This window comes from Syngnathus leptorhynchus, chromosome 9 (assembly GCF_054491065.1).
Source record: "Syngnathus leptorhynchus isolate UIUO chromosome 9, UIUO_Slep, whole genome shotgun sequence".
In the NCBI taxonomy this organism is placed as follows: domain Eukaryota; kingdom Metazoa; phylum Chordata; class Actinopteri; order Syngnathiformes; family Syngnathidae; genus Syngnathus; species Syngnathus leptorhynchus.
The window spans coordinates 13,100,262-13,118,264 of record NC_141203.1 but is presented as its reverse complement, the minus strand read 5'-3'; the positions used below and the strand labels follow the sequence as shown (position 1 = coordinate 13,118,264).

At 47.7% G+C, this 18,003-nt stretch overlaps 3 protein-coding genes across 8 annotated transcripts in view; 1 reads left to right on the top strand and 2 right to left on the bottom strand.

The window, feature by feature from the left end:
* LOC147051357 (histone deacetylase 4-like) overlaps positions 1–6,236 on the top strand; it is a 35,119-nt gene extending 28,883 nt beyond the window's left edge. For 2 of the 6 annotated variants that reach the window (XM_085920123.1, XM_085920122.1), the window contains exons 24-26: positions 1,551–1,635; positions 1,733–1,874; positions 1,952–6,236. In XM_085920123.1, coding sequence (XP_085776249.1) covers positions 1,551–1,635; positions 1,733–1,874; positions 1,952–2,000 — 276 coding nt within the window. In that variant the 3' untranslated portion in view covers positions 2,001–6,236. Of the gene's footprint in view, positions 1–1,550; positions 1,636–1,732; positions 1,875–1,943 lie in introns of all 6 variants that reach the window. The other 4 variants (XM_085920124.1, XM_085920125.1, XM_085920121.1 and 1 more) reach the window with 3 other exon arrangements.
* LOC147051356 (twist-related protein 2-like) lies at positions 6,219–8,527 on the bottom strand. The gene is made up of 2 exons (XM_085920134.1): positions 7,514–8,527; positions 6,219–6,526 (listed from the first exon to the last, which is right to left on the bottom strand). The coding sequence occupies exon 1, from the start codon at positions 8,154–8,156 to the stop codon at positions 7,569–7,571; it is 588 nt and encodes a 195-aa protein (XP_085776260.1). The 5' UTR covers positions 8,157–8,527; the 3' UTR covers positions 6,219–6,526; positions 7,514–7,568.
* A 7,668-nt stretch (positions 8,528–16,195) lies between these two features.
* Positions 16,196–17,688, bottom strand: LOC147051355 (uncharacterized). The gene is made up of 2 exons (XM_085920897.1): positions 17,106–17,688; positions 16,196–16,800 (listed from the first exon to the last, which is right to left on the bottom strand). Exons 1-2 carry the CDS (start codon positions 17,686–17,688, stop codon positions 16,763–16,765), a joined length of 621 nt encoding a protein of 206 aa, XP_085777023.1. The 3' UTR covers positions 16,196–16,762.
* Between the last annotated feature and the right edge of the window lie 315 nt (positions 17,689–18,003).

Here is an 18,003-nt window from a genome sequence, read left to right as displayed (position 1 = left end):
AGTTAGGAAAAGCCGCGCTATAATAAGCATTAGGTTACTTTGGGAAACAAAATGGCCGAGCTAAGAGCATTAGCTCTTTAACTATTGTTAGCAAACAGATGCGCTTGTTAGCAATGATTTGATAAACAACAGGCTAATAGCCCTTTTTTGGGCATGTTTTTGCTCCAGTTGGAGTAAGGCGCTGAAATTCACCTGTCCCCTCTCGGGGCCCAGCAGTGGAAAAGATCACCTGCTTTGCTGGCACGCCGTTTGTCCCCGCTCACTTAGCATGACATAATCAACAGGTTTTGGTGACCGCTAACACATGTAGCAACGGTAAACAATGGCCGCCTTGTGCGGCCTTTTTCTTTTGCTGAACAAGTGGAATCCCACCTCTTTCCACTGTTTTTCTTTCAGCCTCCCCCTGGAATGTTTATACCGGCGCACATTCCTCGCTCGGAGCTCGTGGCTTTCCGCGGCGTCTCGCTACGGCGTCTCGCAGCGGCGTCTCGCTACGGCGTCTCGCAGCGGCGTCTCGTGCCAGGACATCAGTCTTCAAACTCTTCTTGTCGGATTGGTGTCACCGTGGACCTTATGGGTTTTTTCTGTAGCCATTCCTGCCAGGTGGGGACCCCCAGAGGACCCTGACATGAGCCATTAAATTTTATAAGCATGGGGCCCGGCTGTCAGTCATGCAGACAGACCGAGCGAGCGAGCGAGCGCTGGCTGAGGCGAGCCCCCGCGAAACCCCAGAGAACCCCTGACCTCGCTTTGACGGAAAGCTCAAGTCTGGTTTTGACGGGCTGGGGGGTTACGGCAAATCGTTTTGGGCTTTTGCCCGAAGGCTCAAAGGTGAATTTGCAACTAAATAGTGGACTGGACCACTCTGGCTCGCTGGAAATGGTTCGTTCCGATGGATGTCTGGAGATTCTGCCTTCTAATGGGCGTCTTCCGTCTAGCTTTGCAAAATAAGCCTAGGTCACGTGTGTCCATGCGCAAGTACCCGCTCCTTGAGCGTGATGTAGCGTGGCGTGACACGGATGGATTAAAGTATCCCTCTCTCTTCCTTCCTTCCTTCCACCGCACAGCACACTGTTTGTTCAAATTAAAAGAACTATTCTGACCTGGTGGAAGGCAGCCAACTTGCCCCGCCCTTGACATCTTCCTGTTTGGCTCTCGCCTGCCCGCCCGACGGCCAACATGAAGGTGTTTGCATCTCTCTCACTTGATTGATTAGCAAGGGACGCGCTATATGATGTGTTTGTCTACACACGTATCATTTGGTGTGAGCAAGCAGTTTCCATGTCCGTGTCCTCGGGGTGGGTCGCAGTACAAAGAGCGTATTGTCTCGTTTTTTTTTTTTTGGGTCGTAGTTGCGCGTGTTCACATCCAGAGGAGAGTTACTGGTGGATGGCTTCCAAATAGTTGAATGTGCCTCATCAGTGACATCAATGAAAGCAGCAAAAGCATAGGCCATTAAACCTGGTCTAAATTTGCTACGTTGGTCTCCATCTTTAAATACACAAAAGGATTGCCGAGTCATGTGGCTCATTTGATTTTTTTCCTTTCAGTTGGAGCCCATTCCGGACGAGGTCTTGCAGCGGAGACCAAACGCCAACGCCGTCCACTCGATGGAGAAAGTTCTTGAAGCTCACAGTGAGTGAACAACTGGAATTGTCTTTTTTTGTGATTTGTTTTTATTTGTTTTATGCATTTTTTTTTCTTCCCCAAATGTTGTTTTGTTTGCGCCCAGGTAAATACTGGTGCTCACTACAACGCTCTGCCTCCACGCTGGCTTGCTCATTGAGCGAAGCCCTACGGCGAGACGCGGACGAGGCGGAAACCGTCTCCGCTATGGCCTCGCTGTCCGTGGCCAACAAGCACTTTGGAAAGAAGTACGTTTGCGCTAAATGCTTTTCATTGATTTTCCCAAGTGGCAAACTGTGGATTTGCTAACTTTGCAGGGCTGAAGAGGAACCGATGGAAGAGGACGCCCCCATGTAAAGCCTTTCCAGCACTGAGACTTTGCCACTCCGTCATCGCCGCGTGCCGGACAGGACAGGACAGGTCCACACACGTCAAAAGCGTTTTCTTGATATGTCCGAATGGAAACAAGTGGAAGATCACGAGCATCTTTAGTGCCAGTACTTTTCCCCACACGACAGCGACACCTTTTTTTTTTTTTTTTCGGAACGCCGGACACAATACAGGCGCATCCTTGAGCACGTTTTGGTGGTGAAGAATGTTCCCTCCCACATTTTCCTCAGCTTCATGATCTGAAAGAATGGAACAAAGAGATCAATTGGGTGACATTTGTTTCCAACATGTAATCTGGTCCTCCTCATTCCAAAAGTGTGGAAGAAGAGTGCATTTGTGCCTTTTTTTTTGGGTTTTGTTTTTGAGGGATATTTTTGGATCCATGCTTTGCCTTAAAATAACGGTGTCTCCCATTTCCACACGTCATCGGGCGTGTGCGTCGCCGCCAAACTTGCCTTGTCGACCTTTGAGGCTTACGCACTTCAATGGCCTTACTTGCTTTTTTTTCCGCTCTCACCTGGGTTGGCGAGATCCAAACGTCCATTGGAGGCACTTACACGTAGCATGCACTGATAAAAAGAAAAATTCCAAATTGTTCAACATGAGCGTATCTTTAAAATCGTCCGAGAACGTTATTCGTTGGGTTTTACGTTGTAACGTGAAGAAGAAAATGGTCTTACACAAATGAAATTGTTCTTGGAAAGGCTTCACGTTATTTCTCCCAAAGTACATTGCGTATGCAAGTAGCTTGCATTTTTCTGTCTTCTTTTATTAGCCCGACACTGGAGTCTCATCAAAGTTGCCTTATCTTGCGCAACTTTCATCTTCGCCCCAACATTCATATCGTTAATGGACTTTTGTTGTTTGTTGGCCATTTTAACATCAATTTTGCGAGCACAAACTTTCGTTTTGTGCATGCTTGCAGGGATGTTGTGACCTTTTTGTTCTTCATTGTGTATATTTGGTTGCTACGTATTGCCTTGTGTTGCGTCACAAAGCTGACAAGACTGATGAGGGTCTGGAAAGGGACTGAAGGGTTTGTGTGTGTGTGTGTGTGTGTTTCTACTTTGTATACAATTGTGCATTGTCTGTTCATAGTAGAGTTGTATACTATATATGAAAAAGAAATGATTATATTGTATAATGAGTACGTTGCGTGTACATAGTAGGCCTCCCGATAACGCCGTTTGTTGTTCCATTTTGCTGTCGACTGCTTTCCTTTTCTTTTTCTTTTCTCTTTTTTTACGGGCCGTCATTTGGGATGCGTCGGTTCCCATGGGCTTGTCTGCTTCCCGTAGTCTTGCACATATTTGTACTTTTCCAAACGCTCCTTGTCTATTGCTGAACGTGCATTTTTTTTTTTTTATATGGCACCTGTTACATTTGAGTCATTCAAAAAAAAATGAGACCAACATTAAATCTGGATTTTACATTTCATAAACGTCTGAACGTGGCTTTGGACTGTCAAGAAATAGAATTCATATTTAGCAAGTGGCTAGCTACAGTGTATTTTTGATTGGCGTTGAGGAATAGCGTGGAGTTGTGCCACCCGTGGGCGAAGGTCAAAGGTTTGAGCTTGTCTCCAAATAAACAGAGGAGAATCCCCGTCGGTGGTGGAACTAACGCAAAGACGACACGTTTCAAAAGCAAATAGGAGCTCCTCAAATAAACACGCATTCCGCCACGGCTTTTGTCTCACCCCGACTCAGAATTAAGAGAGGAAGAGTGTCAATAGCTGCCGCCGCCGCCGCCGCCGCCTTTGTTAGCTCCTCAGATTGTGTAAATCATTCGGACGCCGCGTCGCGTGAAAGGCAAAGCCGCCCAGTTTAACGGACAATATTTGCAGAACGCAATGAGCCCGGGCGCTGGAGAATGCGCCAGCTCCAAACGACCTAAGCCGTCGTGCACCTTCAGCAAGACTCTGAAGTTTTTTTTGAGCGCACTCCACACCGCAGGATCATCCCTCAGGTTAATCTTTTGGAGACATCCGATTATCGGGTGTGCCCGCATTCATCATCGGCACCGCACGCGGACGCGTAACCCCGTGACCCCGCCGCAAAGCGGGGTCACCGTGGAGAAGCCTCCTTCTTCCTGGAGGCCTGCCCGCAAGATGACGGTTGGGCGGCCACAACAAAGCGCACAAACGTCATGACACATTGAATGATGGCAATACCAAAACCCCGCCTTCACTATCTTGGTTTTTTTTTTTTCTTTTCCCCCCCACTTGATTCCTCACTATGACATTGCGGTCTGCGGCTTCAGCGTCTGCCGTTGTCAGTTGGCTCTATCATTACGCAGCCACCCGAGTGCGTGCGTGTGTGTGAGTGTGTGTGTGTGTGTGTGTGTGTGTGTGTGTGTGTGTGTGTGTGTGTGTGTGTGTGTGTGTGTGTGTGTGTCCACCCAGCTGGACTCATCACACGGCACATTTTAATTGCAGGTCTCAGTGTCTAAATGAGCGATGGCGCTCGGGCCAGCGTGACTAATTACAGATGACGCTCATTACAATGGTTTTTGGAAAAGGTAGACGTTATCGCTCGGCATTGTGTCAAAACAACAAGGTCCCACTTGGCGTGTGAGGTTCCGACATCAAAAGAAAGTAAGCTTGGATTCGGATTTTTTTTTCTCAATAAATTGTATCAGGGTGGTCATCAAGGCTTAGTTTTAGGCACCTTATTTTTTGGCCCATCTTGTCGTTTGACGACTTTTTTTTGGTGTGCTCACCTATTTTGTTGCTGTTCGTTCTGTCTTAAGGTCGGTCCCTCTTTGGAAAGAGGGGAGTCTCCATTATTTTGTCTTTGGGAGAACGTTGCTCATCGTCGACGCGGAAAGCAAAAGGCCCGGAGCGACCGCCTCCGTCAGGCCCTGAAACGAGCAGAGCGAAAAAGAAGGACTCGCTCTGTTTACGCGCCGGATCGCTCGTTGCCGTTACGACGAGCCTTGAAAATATTCCCCGGTTAGATTTGGTATTTCGGTCCCGCTCGTAAAAACTGTAATTATTGTTTGGCTGACAACACGGAGGCTTAAGTTAGATCCGCTCCGTCCGTACTGTCAGAGCAATGTGCCAAAGCGAAAGAGGCTGATGAGGCTTGATTACTTCAGGGATGGATGCTCGTCATGGAAAAGGAAGCAAATAGCCCGCTCTTGGCTTGGCATAACACACTTTTTTTTTTTTTTTTGCCTTTAATTCACTCACCTATTTTGAACTCTCTCTGTTAAGAGGCCACCAAGTCCAAATAGGAATTGGCTAAAAGAAACAAGTCCCATGTTGTTGTCTAAATGTAGTTAGTACAAGGCAAGTTGGCCGTGGGAGGCAAATGAAAATGTCGTGGCGTTTTTCCGTGCCATTTTTACAGGAAACATCTGGATCTCCGGCCCCGGGTGATTGGGAGCCGCTCAGATGCGAGGGCCCCGAATAATGAGCCCGTATCAAACGGGCTCCCGCCGAGAAGCGGGGGCGGTGAGCGAGCGAGAACCAGCGCCAAAGGTCCAGCACAAAATAAAGAGTGCAAAAAAAGTGAATGCTAACACTGAGGATGAAATGCAGCTCTGCTTACCTTTGGCTCGGCGGCGTGGTGCATTTTTGGAGTGCAGCTCGTCTCCTATTTCAACGACAGAGCTCGAGCAACCGCAGGCATTTCTTTCCTTTTTTTTTTTTAACAGCAACAATGCAAAGTCACATCACACGCCAGCTGCAACCAACAATAAAGCACTGACAAAAACATGTATGCTATCTTTATCTCTATCAGATTGGATTAGAGCTGGGTTTTTTTCATCATAAAGGTTTTTTTTTTGTTAAATTCAAACACCACCTTCATCAAATGATTTCCAACGTTTTGATGAAGACCAAGACGCCACACGTGTTGAGAGGAAAATAATGCCAGGTGTGAGGCTGTACCTTTTCTTTGTGTGTGTGTGTGTGTGTGTGTGATGTGTGTATTTTCTGTGCTGTAGTTTTGATCTGTTTTTTTATGTGTTCAGGGTTGAAAGCGGCTCAAATTCCCTCTGCTGTTAATGAAGGTGACTTTTATGATTATTGGGGCTCCATTATCCAAGGCCAAACTTTGTGTTTTGGCCCTTATAATGAATGCTGCATACATGGAAATGTAATCAGCACAAGTGCGGGCCAGAAATTATTTCTCTGTTGAAAAATTCTCCTTGTCACATCCCAAAAAAAAAAAAAAAGCTGCACAAGGTTTCCTTCAAAAATATGTTTTAATAAATAAGCAAAATGTACAAAAAAAAAGATTTTTGGACAGTTTTGGTTGATTGGTCCCTTTGCAGGCTATAGGCGCACTTCGGACATCATTCTGTACACATTTCGACATGAGAAATCGATTTGCATCCTTGTTTTTGCCAGCAAGTGGACAACGTCACGCACACGCACGCACGCACGCACACGCACGTCACGTCCTGTCCTGTCAGCGGCCACGCATGCGCGCGTGACGCTTCTCAATGCATTAGGTCCACGGGCTGGCTCTTCGCGATAGTCCATTTGGGTCTCGACGACAGTCTGCAAGAGAACAAGTGGATCAGGATCAGCTTTCATTCAAGGTGTTCACACAACCTTCAATGTTGACATGAACGGTGCATGACGTCATCGAGCGAGATTTCCATCCTTTCATTTTCTGCACTTTTTTTTTACGTAATTGAGTTTTTACAAAGGAGCAATACAGATTTGACCAGAATTGTATTTTTATTTCTTGTGACAAATCACATTATAGACTCGCTTTGTGGAATGTTCTGACGTTATTCTACTGATTCTTTTGTGGAAAGAACTGATCATTCGAATTTCGCAAGGGCGGGCGCCTGCAAACTATCTCGGCCGGTAAAGTTGCATTTGGTCCTGGCCGCCGTGCCGTTCGTTTTTGCACTCATTCCTGCGGTGTGCACTGTTGCAGCCAGCATGCATGCATCCGGTAGAAGCGCCTTAATCACGCCGATTCTTATTTATTATTAGAGATTGTTAATAGTGCATGCATGCACGCGAAAAAACGACGAGGTCCAAAGAAAGCAAATGCCTGCTGCGGGAATTAACACCATTCAATATTAGATGGAATGAATGGATTGAAAACAAAAAAATTGCTTTCAGCCACCAATGCCTAATATTTTTCACACGATCCAATTTCCCTTTTATTTGTTGACATTTTTAATTTCGAAAAGATTTTCCGACCACACACACACACACACACTTTTTCTGTTTTTGAATATTTATCCTTCCCGCAAGCAACAGATACAAATAGCCAACAATATTGATAATAAGTGATGTAATGATAAAAGGGCGACCGGGTAAAAAAAAAATATAATAATCTTATCACACCCAGGGGCGTTCCCGTTTTGAACCAAATACAAAGCAAAAAATGAAGGGATCCAAAATGATGAGTTTCTCTGAGAAAGGTACAACTAAAATGAAAAAAGAAAAAAAATCGGAATGACTGGGCCTTCTTTTCAGCGGGGAAGAATGGAAACGTGCTGCGTGACGTGTGTGAAGGCAACGCACCTCTTTGGCATCCCAGCCGGCGCGCGCCCTCCCTCCCTCCTTCCCTCTTTGGCCTTTAGTGCGAGGTGGACATGGACCAGGCACCCTCCATCCTCCAGACGGAGAAGGCGTAACTGAGTCTCTCGTGGGCCACGTAGCTGCAGCTGGACATCTTGTTGTCCATCTCGTCGCTCTGCAGCACCTGACACAGGAAGTCGATGTAGCGCGAGGCCAACTTGAGCGTCTGGATCTTGCTCAGCTTGTCCGAGGGCAGCGTGGGGATGATTTTGCGCAGAGACGCGAAGGCCTCGTTGAGCGACTGCGTCCGTTGGCGCTCGCGCACGTTGGCCAGTACCCGCTGGTTCTGCAGCTCCTCGTACGACTGAGCCCCGGCGACGCCGACTGCGCTGGGGCTGGGCTTCTTGCTGCGCTTCAGGGGCGCCGGGCTTCCGCCGCCGCTGCCCCCGCTGCCGCCGCAGCTGTCGTCGCCAACGCCGCCACCGCCAACCCCGCCACCGCCAACGCCGCCAACGCCGCCGCCGGACTTCTTGCTGGGCCTCCGCTTGCGGGTGCAGCGCTTGCCGGGTCGTCGGCGCTCAGCCTCCTCCTCGCTGGTGCCCAGGCTGTCCACCGGGGACACCGGGGAGCCGGAACCCTCTTCCATTTCTCGCTTGAAGAAATGCAAGGGGAGCGAGGGGAACGCGACGTCCACCTTGGAAGCCGTGGTGACGAATTGCAAAAGCCCCCCCGCCGCCCCACAAAAAAAGAGAAAAAGTATCCGACAAGATGGGAGGAAGAAGCCGAAGCCCTCCGCGCGCGCCCTACCCTACCCTGCCCTGCCCTGGCTTACTTCAAAGGCGTCCGAGTGCACTTTGGCATGCCTTCTCCTCGCGCAGGAAGTTTTTCCCAAGTTTTTTTTGGGGGGGGAAACCTCATCCCGGGTTGGGATGCTAAATAGTTTGGAGGCTGGAAGGGGAGGGCTTTTGCAGCTGGAGGGGGAGCTTGCGTGCGCCCTCCTGCTTCTTCATAGCTCACGCGCGACAGTGCAACTCTGGAACTTTCTTCACTCGGTGATTCCAATGTCACCTTTGCAACGTCATCAAACAAGGCACCATCGCCATCACACGTAACAATTCAATGAAACCAATTCAATTCATCGTAAGTAGAACAAACAGAGACAAGATGATACTGATGTGCATTCCACTTTTTTAAGTGAACTGGATCTTTAGAATCAGTTCACTCAAAAGATTCGTTCAAACGAATCGTTCAACAAATCGTCCCGCCAACACACAAACACTGATCTTTTATTTTTTATTTTTTTACTCATGAAATAATCAAAAATCACGGTCAAAGCTGAAATAAAAGGGAAAAGTGCCACACCCGCCCTCACCCCCACTTTCTGATTGGCTGTCTGATCTGTGACGTCATTTGGACACTATTAGGTACACCGCCATTTTCAGGTGTTCCTAATAACAGGCCACTTCATTAGGGAAAAATCATGGTCAAAACGAAAATGAAAGTGAAAAGTGCCACACCCGCCCTCACCCCCACTTTCTGATTGGCTGTTTGATTTGTGACGTCACTCGGACACTCCATTAGGTACACCGCCATTTTCAGGTGTTCCTAATCACAGGCCACTTCATTAGGGAAAAATCATGGTCAAAATTTTAATGAAAGTGAAAAGTGCCACACCCAAACAACCCCCCACTTTCTGATTGGCTGGTTGATCGGTGACGTCACTCGGACACTCTATTAGGTACACCGCCATTTTCAGGTGTACCTAATCACAGGCCACTTCATTAGGGAAAAATCATGGTCAAAATTTTAATGAAAGTGAAAAGTGCCACACCCAAACAACCCCCCACTTTCTGATTGGCTGGTTGATCTGTGACGTCATATGGACACAGGTGTACCTAATCACTTCATTAGGGAAAAAGTTTAAGTGAAAGTGAAAAGTGCCACACCCGCCCTCACCCCCACTTTCTGATTGGCTGTTGGATCTGTGACGTCACTCGGACACTCTATTAGGTACACCGCCATTTTCAGGTGTTCCTAATAACAGGCCACTTTATTAGGGAAAAATCATGGTCAAAACGAAAATGAAAGTGAAAAGTGCCACACCCGCCCTCACCCCCACTTTCTGATTGGCTGTTTGATTTGTGACGTCACTTGGACACCCCATTAGGTACACCGCCATTTTCAGGTGTTCCTAATCACAGGCCACTTCACTAGGGAAAAATCATGGTCAAAATTTTAATGAAAGTGAAAAGTGCCACACCCAAACAACCCCCCACTTTCTGATTGGCTGGTTGATCGGTGACGTCACTCGGACACTCTATTAGGTACACCGCCATTTTCAGGTGTACCTAATCACAGGCCACTTCATTAGGGAAAAATCATGGTCAAAATTTTAATGAAAGTGAAAAGTGCCACACCCAAACAACCCCCCACTTTCTGATTGGCTGGTTGATCTGTGACGTCATATGGACACAGGTGTACCTAATCACTTCATTAGGGAAAAAGTTTAAGTGAAAGTGAAAAGTGCCACACCCGCCCTCACCCCCACTTTCTGATTGGCTGTTGGATCTGTGACGTCACTCGGACACTCTATTAGGTACACCGCCATTTTCAGGTGTTCCTAATAACAGGCCACTTTATTAGGGAAAAATCATGGTCAAAACAAAAATGAAAGTGAAAAGTGCCACACCCGCCCTCACCCCCACTTTCTGATTGGCTGTTTGATTTGTGACGTCACTTGGACACCCCATTAGGTACACCGCCATTTTCAGGTGTTCCTAATCACAGGCCACTTCATTAGGGAAAAATCATGGTCAAAATTTTAATGAAAGTGAAAAGTGCCACACCCAAACAACCCCCCACTTTCTGATTGGCTGGTTGATCTGTGACGTCACACGGACACAGGTGTACCTAATCACTTCATTAGGGAAAAAGTTTAAGTGAAAATGAAAAGTGCCACACCCGCCCTCACCCCCACTTTCTGATTGGCTGGTTAATCTGTGACGTCACTCGGACACTCTATTAGGTACACCGCCATTTTCAGGTGTACCTAATCACAGGCCACTTCATTAGGGAAAAATCATGGTCAAAATTTAAATGAAAGTGAAAAGTGCCACACCCAAACAACCCCCCACTTTCTGATTGGCTGGTTGATCTGTGACGTCACACGGACACAGGTGTACCTAATCACTTCATTAGGGAAAAAGTTTACGTGAAAGTGAAAAGTGCCACACCCGCCCTCACCCCCACTTTCTGATTGGCTGGTTAATATGTGACGTCACTCGGACACTCCATTAGGTACACCGCCATTTTCAGGTGTACCTAATCACAGGCCACTTCATTAGGGAAAAATCATGGTCAAAATTTTAATGAAAGTGAAAAGTGCCACACCCAAACAACCCCCCACTTTCTGATTGGCTGGTTGATCGGTGACGTCATATGGACACAGGTGTACCTAATCACTTCATTAGGGAAAAAGTTTAAGTGAAAGTGAAAAGTGCCACACCCGCCCTCACCCCCACTTTCTGATTGGCTGTTGGATCTGTGACGTCACTCGGACACTCTATTAGGTACACCGCCATTTTCAGGTGTTCCTAATAACAGGCCACTTCATTAGGGAAAAATCATGGTCAAAACGAAAATGAAAGTGAAAAGTGCCACACCCGCCCTCACCCCCACTTTCTGATTGGCTGGTTGATCGGTGACGTCACTCGGACACTCCATTAGGTACACCGCCATTTTCAGGTGTACCTAATCACAGGCCACTTCATTAGGGAAAAATCATGGTCAAAATTTTAATGAAAGTGAAAAGTGCCACACCCAAACAACCCCCCACTTTCTGATTGGCTGGTTGATCTGTGACGTCATATGGACACAGGTGTACCTAATCACTTCATTAGGGAAAAAGTTTAAGTGAAAGTGAAAAGTGCCACACCCGCCCTCACCCCCACTTTCTGATTGGCTGTTGGATCTGTGACGTCACTCGGACACTCTATTAGGTACACCGCCATTTTCAGGTGTTCCTAATAACAGGCCACTTTATTAGGGAAAAATCATGGTCAAAACGAAAATGAAAGTGAAAAGTGCCACACCCGCCCTCACCCCCACTTTCTGATTGGCTGTTTGATTTGTGACGTCACTTGGACACTCCATTAGGTACACCGCCATTTTCAGGTGTTCCTAATAACAGGCCACTTCATTAGGGAAAAATCATGGTCAAAACTTTAATGAAAGTGGAAAGTGCCACACCCGCCCTCAACCCCACTTTCTGATTGGCTGATTGATATGTGACGTCACTCGGACACTCCATTATGTACAAGGCCATTTTCAGGTTCGTTCGCGAAGATTTATGCGTGACAGACAGCGTTGCTGCTATGCCCGCCAACATACGTTATGCCGACATTGATGTTTTAACTTTGTATTTGTTGGATCGTAGTTGATGGTGTTATTATACCGAATGTGTTTGTGTTTGAATAAAAAGTTGAAAAAAAATCCGTTATGCCGACATTTGTTATTTTGGAGGACACCAACTCATATAACAACGTAACGTAGTGTCATATAAAGCGGTTAACCATATGTCAGATTTTTATGTTTTAATTGGCAAATATAAAAACAAGAAATAAAACACCAGACAAGTTTGAGCATAAATGTTTATTAAAATAATAATCATAATCATAAAAGTACATTTCAAACCAGCAATCTAATGTGAAACTGCAGTCGATATATTGGATAACAATATTTAGGCATATATATGTATACACGTTATTTCAAACCTACTATAAGTAAATCGTAAATCGACATTCTTGCTTACAGGAGGGAGACGCAACACGTTCACTGATTGGTCCGTTGATGCGCGGGCACTGGAAGGAAGGCAGTCCATCCATGGACGGACTCGTTCGTTGGCAAACGGACGGGAAAGTCACAATTCGTTCCCTCACTGATCCGTCCGTTCTCGCAATGAACTGGAAATGCAAAGCACTCACTCACAGATCCGTTCATTTGGTGAACGGAAAATGCATTTCACGACTCGTTCGTGAACGGAAACTTACCTCATTCTCTTCTTCGTTTTGTTTTACGGCGAGGTGGCACCAGCTTCAATGGGCATTACCGACATCTACTGGTTGAAGTCATATGAACTGAAAGAAAAAAAAATCACTTTAGAAAGTTCACTCTCGTTCACTGAAAAAAAATTCGTTCTTTTGAACGAATCGTTCACTCACGAGCAAACACTAGAAGATCAATCTTTCATCACAGGCTTCTAAAATGCACCTTAAAGGAGACGAAGGTCCTCAGATACGTAGAGGCCGAGCAGATGGTGTGCATGTTGTTTGTCAGAGGTCCAGCTCTTCATCTGACATGTCATGTTTCTTCTGCACACATGTCTCACATTACTCCAAGCGCCGCCAGAACGTGCGCACCTTGTCCAAATCAGCTGACTGGACTGCCTCAAAGCTCCGTGCAATGCTTCGAAAACAATGCAATGGACAACTGAGAAGATCATTTTGTCTTTCTTTGCTTTGTGACGCTGTTTTCCTTTCAGACCCCCAAATCATTGCGCTCATTAAGTCAATCCATCACGTTAAGAAGCAGCAATTTGGCTCATTTGCACGACTTTTGCAGCCCGAATGAAGAATTGAGCTTGTCCAGGAAGACTGCTGGCTGTGAATGAAGTCAAACTTGGGAGGAGCCTCGTCTGCTTTTTTAGTGAGAAGTTCCAATGAATGCGAACGTACTTGACACAGGCAGGGAATGTTTCACGCATGGATGCATGCGTGCGTCTTGCCGCGCGCCCGCCCGTCCCACGGCACACGGCACGTTCCTCCCTTCCACTGATTCTGCTCCCAAGCTACATCCTGCACGGCGCCGATCAGCTGCCGGCTTCCCGGACAACAAATGCAGACGGCGCAAAAGCAGCCCTGCAAAAGTGCCTTCTCAATGCCAACAGAACACGTGGGGATGAATGGAAGGATGGATGGATGGATGGATGGATGGATGGATGGATGGATGGATGGATGGATGGATGGATCATGGATGGATCATGGATGGATCATGGATGGATCATGGATGGATCATGGATGGATCACGGATGGATCATGGATGGATGGACACACACAGCTAGATGATGACTGGATGAATAGACAGATGGTGAAAGGATTTGATGGACATGAGAGGAACCCAAAGTGGAAGACCAAGCCCGGCGAGGTGCACAGGGGTGGTGTTGGGGTGAGGGGGGGTCCTCTGTCAAGTTCAAAGTTTTTAGTGAACGTGTGATCAAGTGACGTTATGGACGAGATGATTTGTTGGAATTTGGACTTGGAGTCCGTCACGACGGCGGTGACGCTGGGCCCCGAATGGGCGGAGGATCTAAAGGGCGGCGTGCGCGCCTGTGCTGTGTATACATTATCACCTGATTATCTCCACCTGTCTCTTCACGCATGCCCTCTGCTATGCGCGCCCGTCTGGCTTTAAGCGCTTCAAGATGTTTAGGCCGAGGAAGCCTCCACGCAGCTGCTTCTCATTGTGCAACGGCTTCTCGGCTACTTGCGGCCCCACAGATGCTATATTGCCTTTTCTGTCTGTGTCACTAGCAAATGCTCCAAATGGGTTGATGACATCATCAATGTATTCTGTCGTGAGCAGAATTCGATGAGTCAGTGATCAATGTTTGTCAATTTCAAAATGTGTTCTTTGCTTGTCATTTGGGTGTCGGAGTTTGTCAGGCCAAAGCAAAGCGTTTTACTGCGTGTTGCTTTTCCAGTAAAGTGTGACTCAACGGAGTCCTTCCCGAATATCAACTCGCACGTCAGCCTTGATTGCGAAGCTAATTTCGAGACGGCTTGACGCGAGGGGATTACATCACGTCAAAGGAATAATGCCTCATTAAAAAAAAAAAAAAAGAAGTCATTCCCTGGTGTTTAATTGCACTCTCATAAAGCACACAACGCAACACATGATGTGAAAGCAAAACAACAGGCAGGTAGGTAAGTGAGACCCTCCTCCCCTCTCCAGTAAGCAAGGTGTTTCTGAAACGACATTAGGTTCCCTTTCATAAAGTTTTAATTGGGAGTGCGGAGCAGCTTGAAGCATTTTGCCTTTCTTTAATGCCATGCAGACTCACTGCTTTGTCTCCTGGGTGCGCGGAAGGGGACCCGGCCCAACCTGGCCCAACCTGGCCCGGGATACCAGCGTTTGCTTTGATACGTGAGGATGGAGGCCCCCCTCTTCCCCCATTCTTCTCAACACATACTATAAACATGCACCCCCCCTTCCCCAAATACTGTACTGTAGCTTTGCAACCCCATGAAGTCATGCGGCCATCGGGACCAACAGGAATAATAATTCAAGAAATAAATAAAATACTCTGTCATTTCCATTTACTGCCCAGGCTAAAGTTGGGGGTGATTGTTTATTTGCTCTTCTTCCCTACGTAATGTTTCAAAGCTCTTCCAGGAAAACAAGGTCGTTGGCGCTCAGGGCTCCAACGGATTCTTGCTTTGGTGCCGTAAGAGGGCGGCAACGTAACCCCAATCAACTCAACTACACTTCATTGCCTGGACAGTTACAAAAAACAGCACCTCTGGAGTAATTATTCCGCTTATAATGTCATTCTATCCATTATGATGTACTACTTCCAGGATGTGAACTTTGGAACCGGGGGGGGGGGGGGGGGGGGGGGGGCACACTTGTCCGCGCCGGCCGTCCCAGTGAATTTGTTGAGCAAATGACGGCGTGACTGTGCACTTGGGTGCTGTTGGCGTAGCCTCCTGCACAAATAACCACGCCTAATTAGCGTTGCACTCGTGACCCGGGTGCCAAGGTTAGCATTACGGTTTCACAGCGCCATGTGGGCCGCGGCCAGGTGCAACACACACACACACACACACAGTCACACACACCCGGGCTGGAGAGAAGCTGCGCTACTTTGGAGGAGGGCTAGGAGTGGGCAAACAGAGGCTGTGTTGATTCTACTGATTGGCCCACGTGGGGTGAAGACAAAGAGGCGGGCGGCCTTTACACTCCACCGTCACTCACTCAATGTCACCTGTGTCACTAAAAAGATTCTCAACTTCTTAAGCTTGCGATGTTTATTTCGACAGTACGTCTAAAAACAAGGTGTGCCACATGCTAGAATCAGAAGGTTGCGCGGGGGTCCTCGAATGCGAGCCCCCGGGGACGATACTGCAGTTTTCAGGCTCAATGTGTGCTCTTGTGAAGACTTGGAATGAGAAAAGCAGGTGAGCGTTTTAACAAGGCTTTGGCAGCTCTTAAAGTACCAACACATTGGGTCGCCATGGCGACCAGAGCCGGCCGGGCGCTTCTGTTGTCATGTTCTTTTGCAGGGACGGGCGTGATGGTTTGAACCAAATACAAATTTGAGGAAGATACTTTGTTTTGAGCTAAACTGCAGCCCTGTGAGCTCAGAGCAGACATTTTTCTCAGCAGACGTAGATTATTCCAGCAGGATGTGATGCATCTAATTGTATTTACAAATGCAAGGCCCAGACTTAGACATGATAAACACACCTGCCTCGCGTGTTTCTCAGCACAAATCGAGATATCGGACCCATTCAAAAAAAGAAAGCCTGCTCATCACGTTGAAAGGATTTGACCGGTGACGCTCTCCAAAATGAATGTGGAGTCGAGATAAAGCAATCGACATTGATTTGCGTCAACCTTCGGCTTTATTTCAAAATGTTTCATAAAAAAAGATGACACAGTGCAACGTCACACAAGCTAACGTGCACATGAGCTGGAGTTGAACAGAAATCAGCAATAATTAAGAGTTCAATAAATAAATAATAAATAAACAAATAAATAAATAAACAATGCGAGAAACAAACAAAAGTGTCAGCAAGCTGCCGTAGTGGCGTCATCTGGGTCTCGCCGCCGCCGCCGTCTCATTTACATGATCAAGACTCTTTTCTCACACATGGAGACTCGTGCAAAAAAAACAAAACAAAAACACTAACGTTGGATGCAAGGGCCCTGAAAGTCGTTCAGTCTCATGCCAGTGTGGCCCACTCTGGCTCTGTGACAAGTGGCATCCATTTGGGCAAACAATGCCCACGCCCTTCCGTCCCTCCGAGGCCTCGCCGCCAAAGACTCTCAATGACCAGTGGACAAGAAATTACAATATTAAAAGCCCGAGGTGCGTGCGTGCGTGCATGCGTGCGACCCAGTGAGAAGTCCGCAGATGTCGAGGAGAGAGCAAGACTGAGATCTCCACATTCGGGGGTGCCCCACGGCCCTCAACTAATCCCACTTTATCCAGGAGAGACGAGCTGTCAGATCTGGGGGGGGGGACAAAAGCAGGCAGTTTTGATACGTTTCAATGACTGTTTAACGAGATCTATATGGAGGCGCACTTACTACTCAATGGCCACACTTGAGAGCACAATTTTATCAAGTAGGCTCAAAAAAAAAAAAAAAAAATGACGTAAACTATGGAGCACTAACAGCCAAAAGAAACAGCTAACAACTGAAAAAGACATTTCGCTTTCCACCCAATTTGGGAGTATGAGAAAACAGACGAAAAAATAAAATCAATCGAAACTAGTAAATGTTAGAAGGCAGAATCGGATGGCTTTCGGCTCACCGCTGGTGTTCCAAATGGCGTTGGTCTGATTCTTGTAGCCGTTCTTCATGCACTCGTCCACGTAGGACTTGGGGTCGCAGCCCGACATGAGGATCTCCCTGAGGAGGGCGATGTAGGCGATGGCCAGCCGCAGGGTGTCGATCTTGGACAGCCGCTTCTCGTACGGGAAGGTGGGCACGTGAAGACGGAGCTCCTCGAAGGCCGAGTTGATGCTCAGCATCCGCTTGCGCTCGCGGATGTTGGCGGCGTGCCTCTGCACCTTGTACGGCTGCTGGGACACCTGCAGCCGGTGCGCGCGCTGCCGCTTGGCCGCTTCCGACGACTCGTCCGCGGGGAACCCGTCCGCCTCTTCGTCCGCGGGTGACTGCGCCTCAAAGTCGGCGAAAGTGAGCTGGGCCTCGGGAAACACCGACTGGCAACCCAGCGACGACCAAGGCGACAGCTGCTCGCCGGCTGTGGCGCTGCTGCAATCCAGCAGCAAAGTGTCCAGCTGCGTTTGGAACTGCAGGTTGTGCTCCATCTGACCCCAGAAGGCGAAATCCGGCGAGCCATCTTGGTCCAAATCGAACAGAACGTCCTCCATCACTCACTATTGGATTTTGGAGCAGGTGGGAGCGGAGGCCGCCGCGCTCGTGGGCTGACTGACGTTGTGCGTCAAAATTGCGCACGTTAAATACTTGCAGGGCCTCCATGTTTTCTGAAAGGAGCCTCTTGAGAACTCTCACTAAAAAACAATTACAAAGGGATCGGTTGATCTCCAAATGACAAAAAAAAAGGGGAAAAACACGTGTCCAATTATAGACCCCCACCGCACACGGCCCGGCCCGGCCCCAGAGCGCCTCCTCCAAGTAGTCCCGCTAATATTGACAAAACACTCCCTATTTAGCGAAGTGGAGGA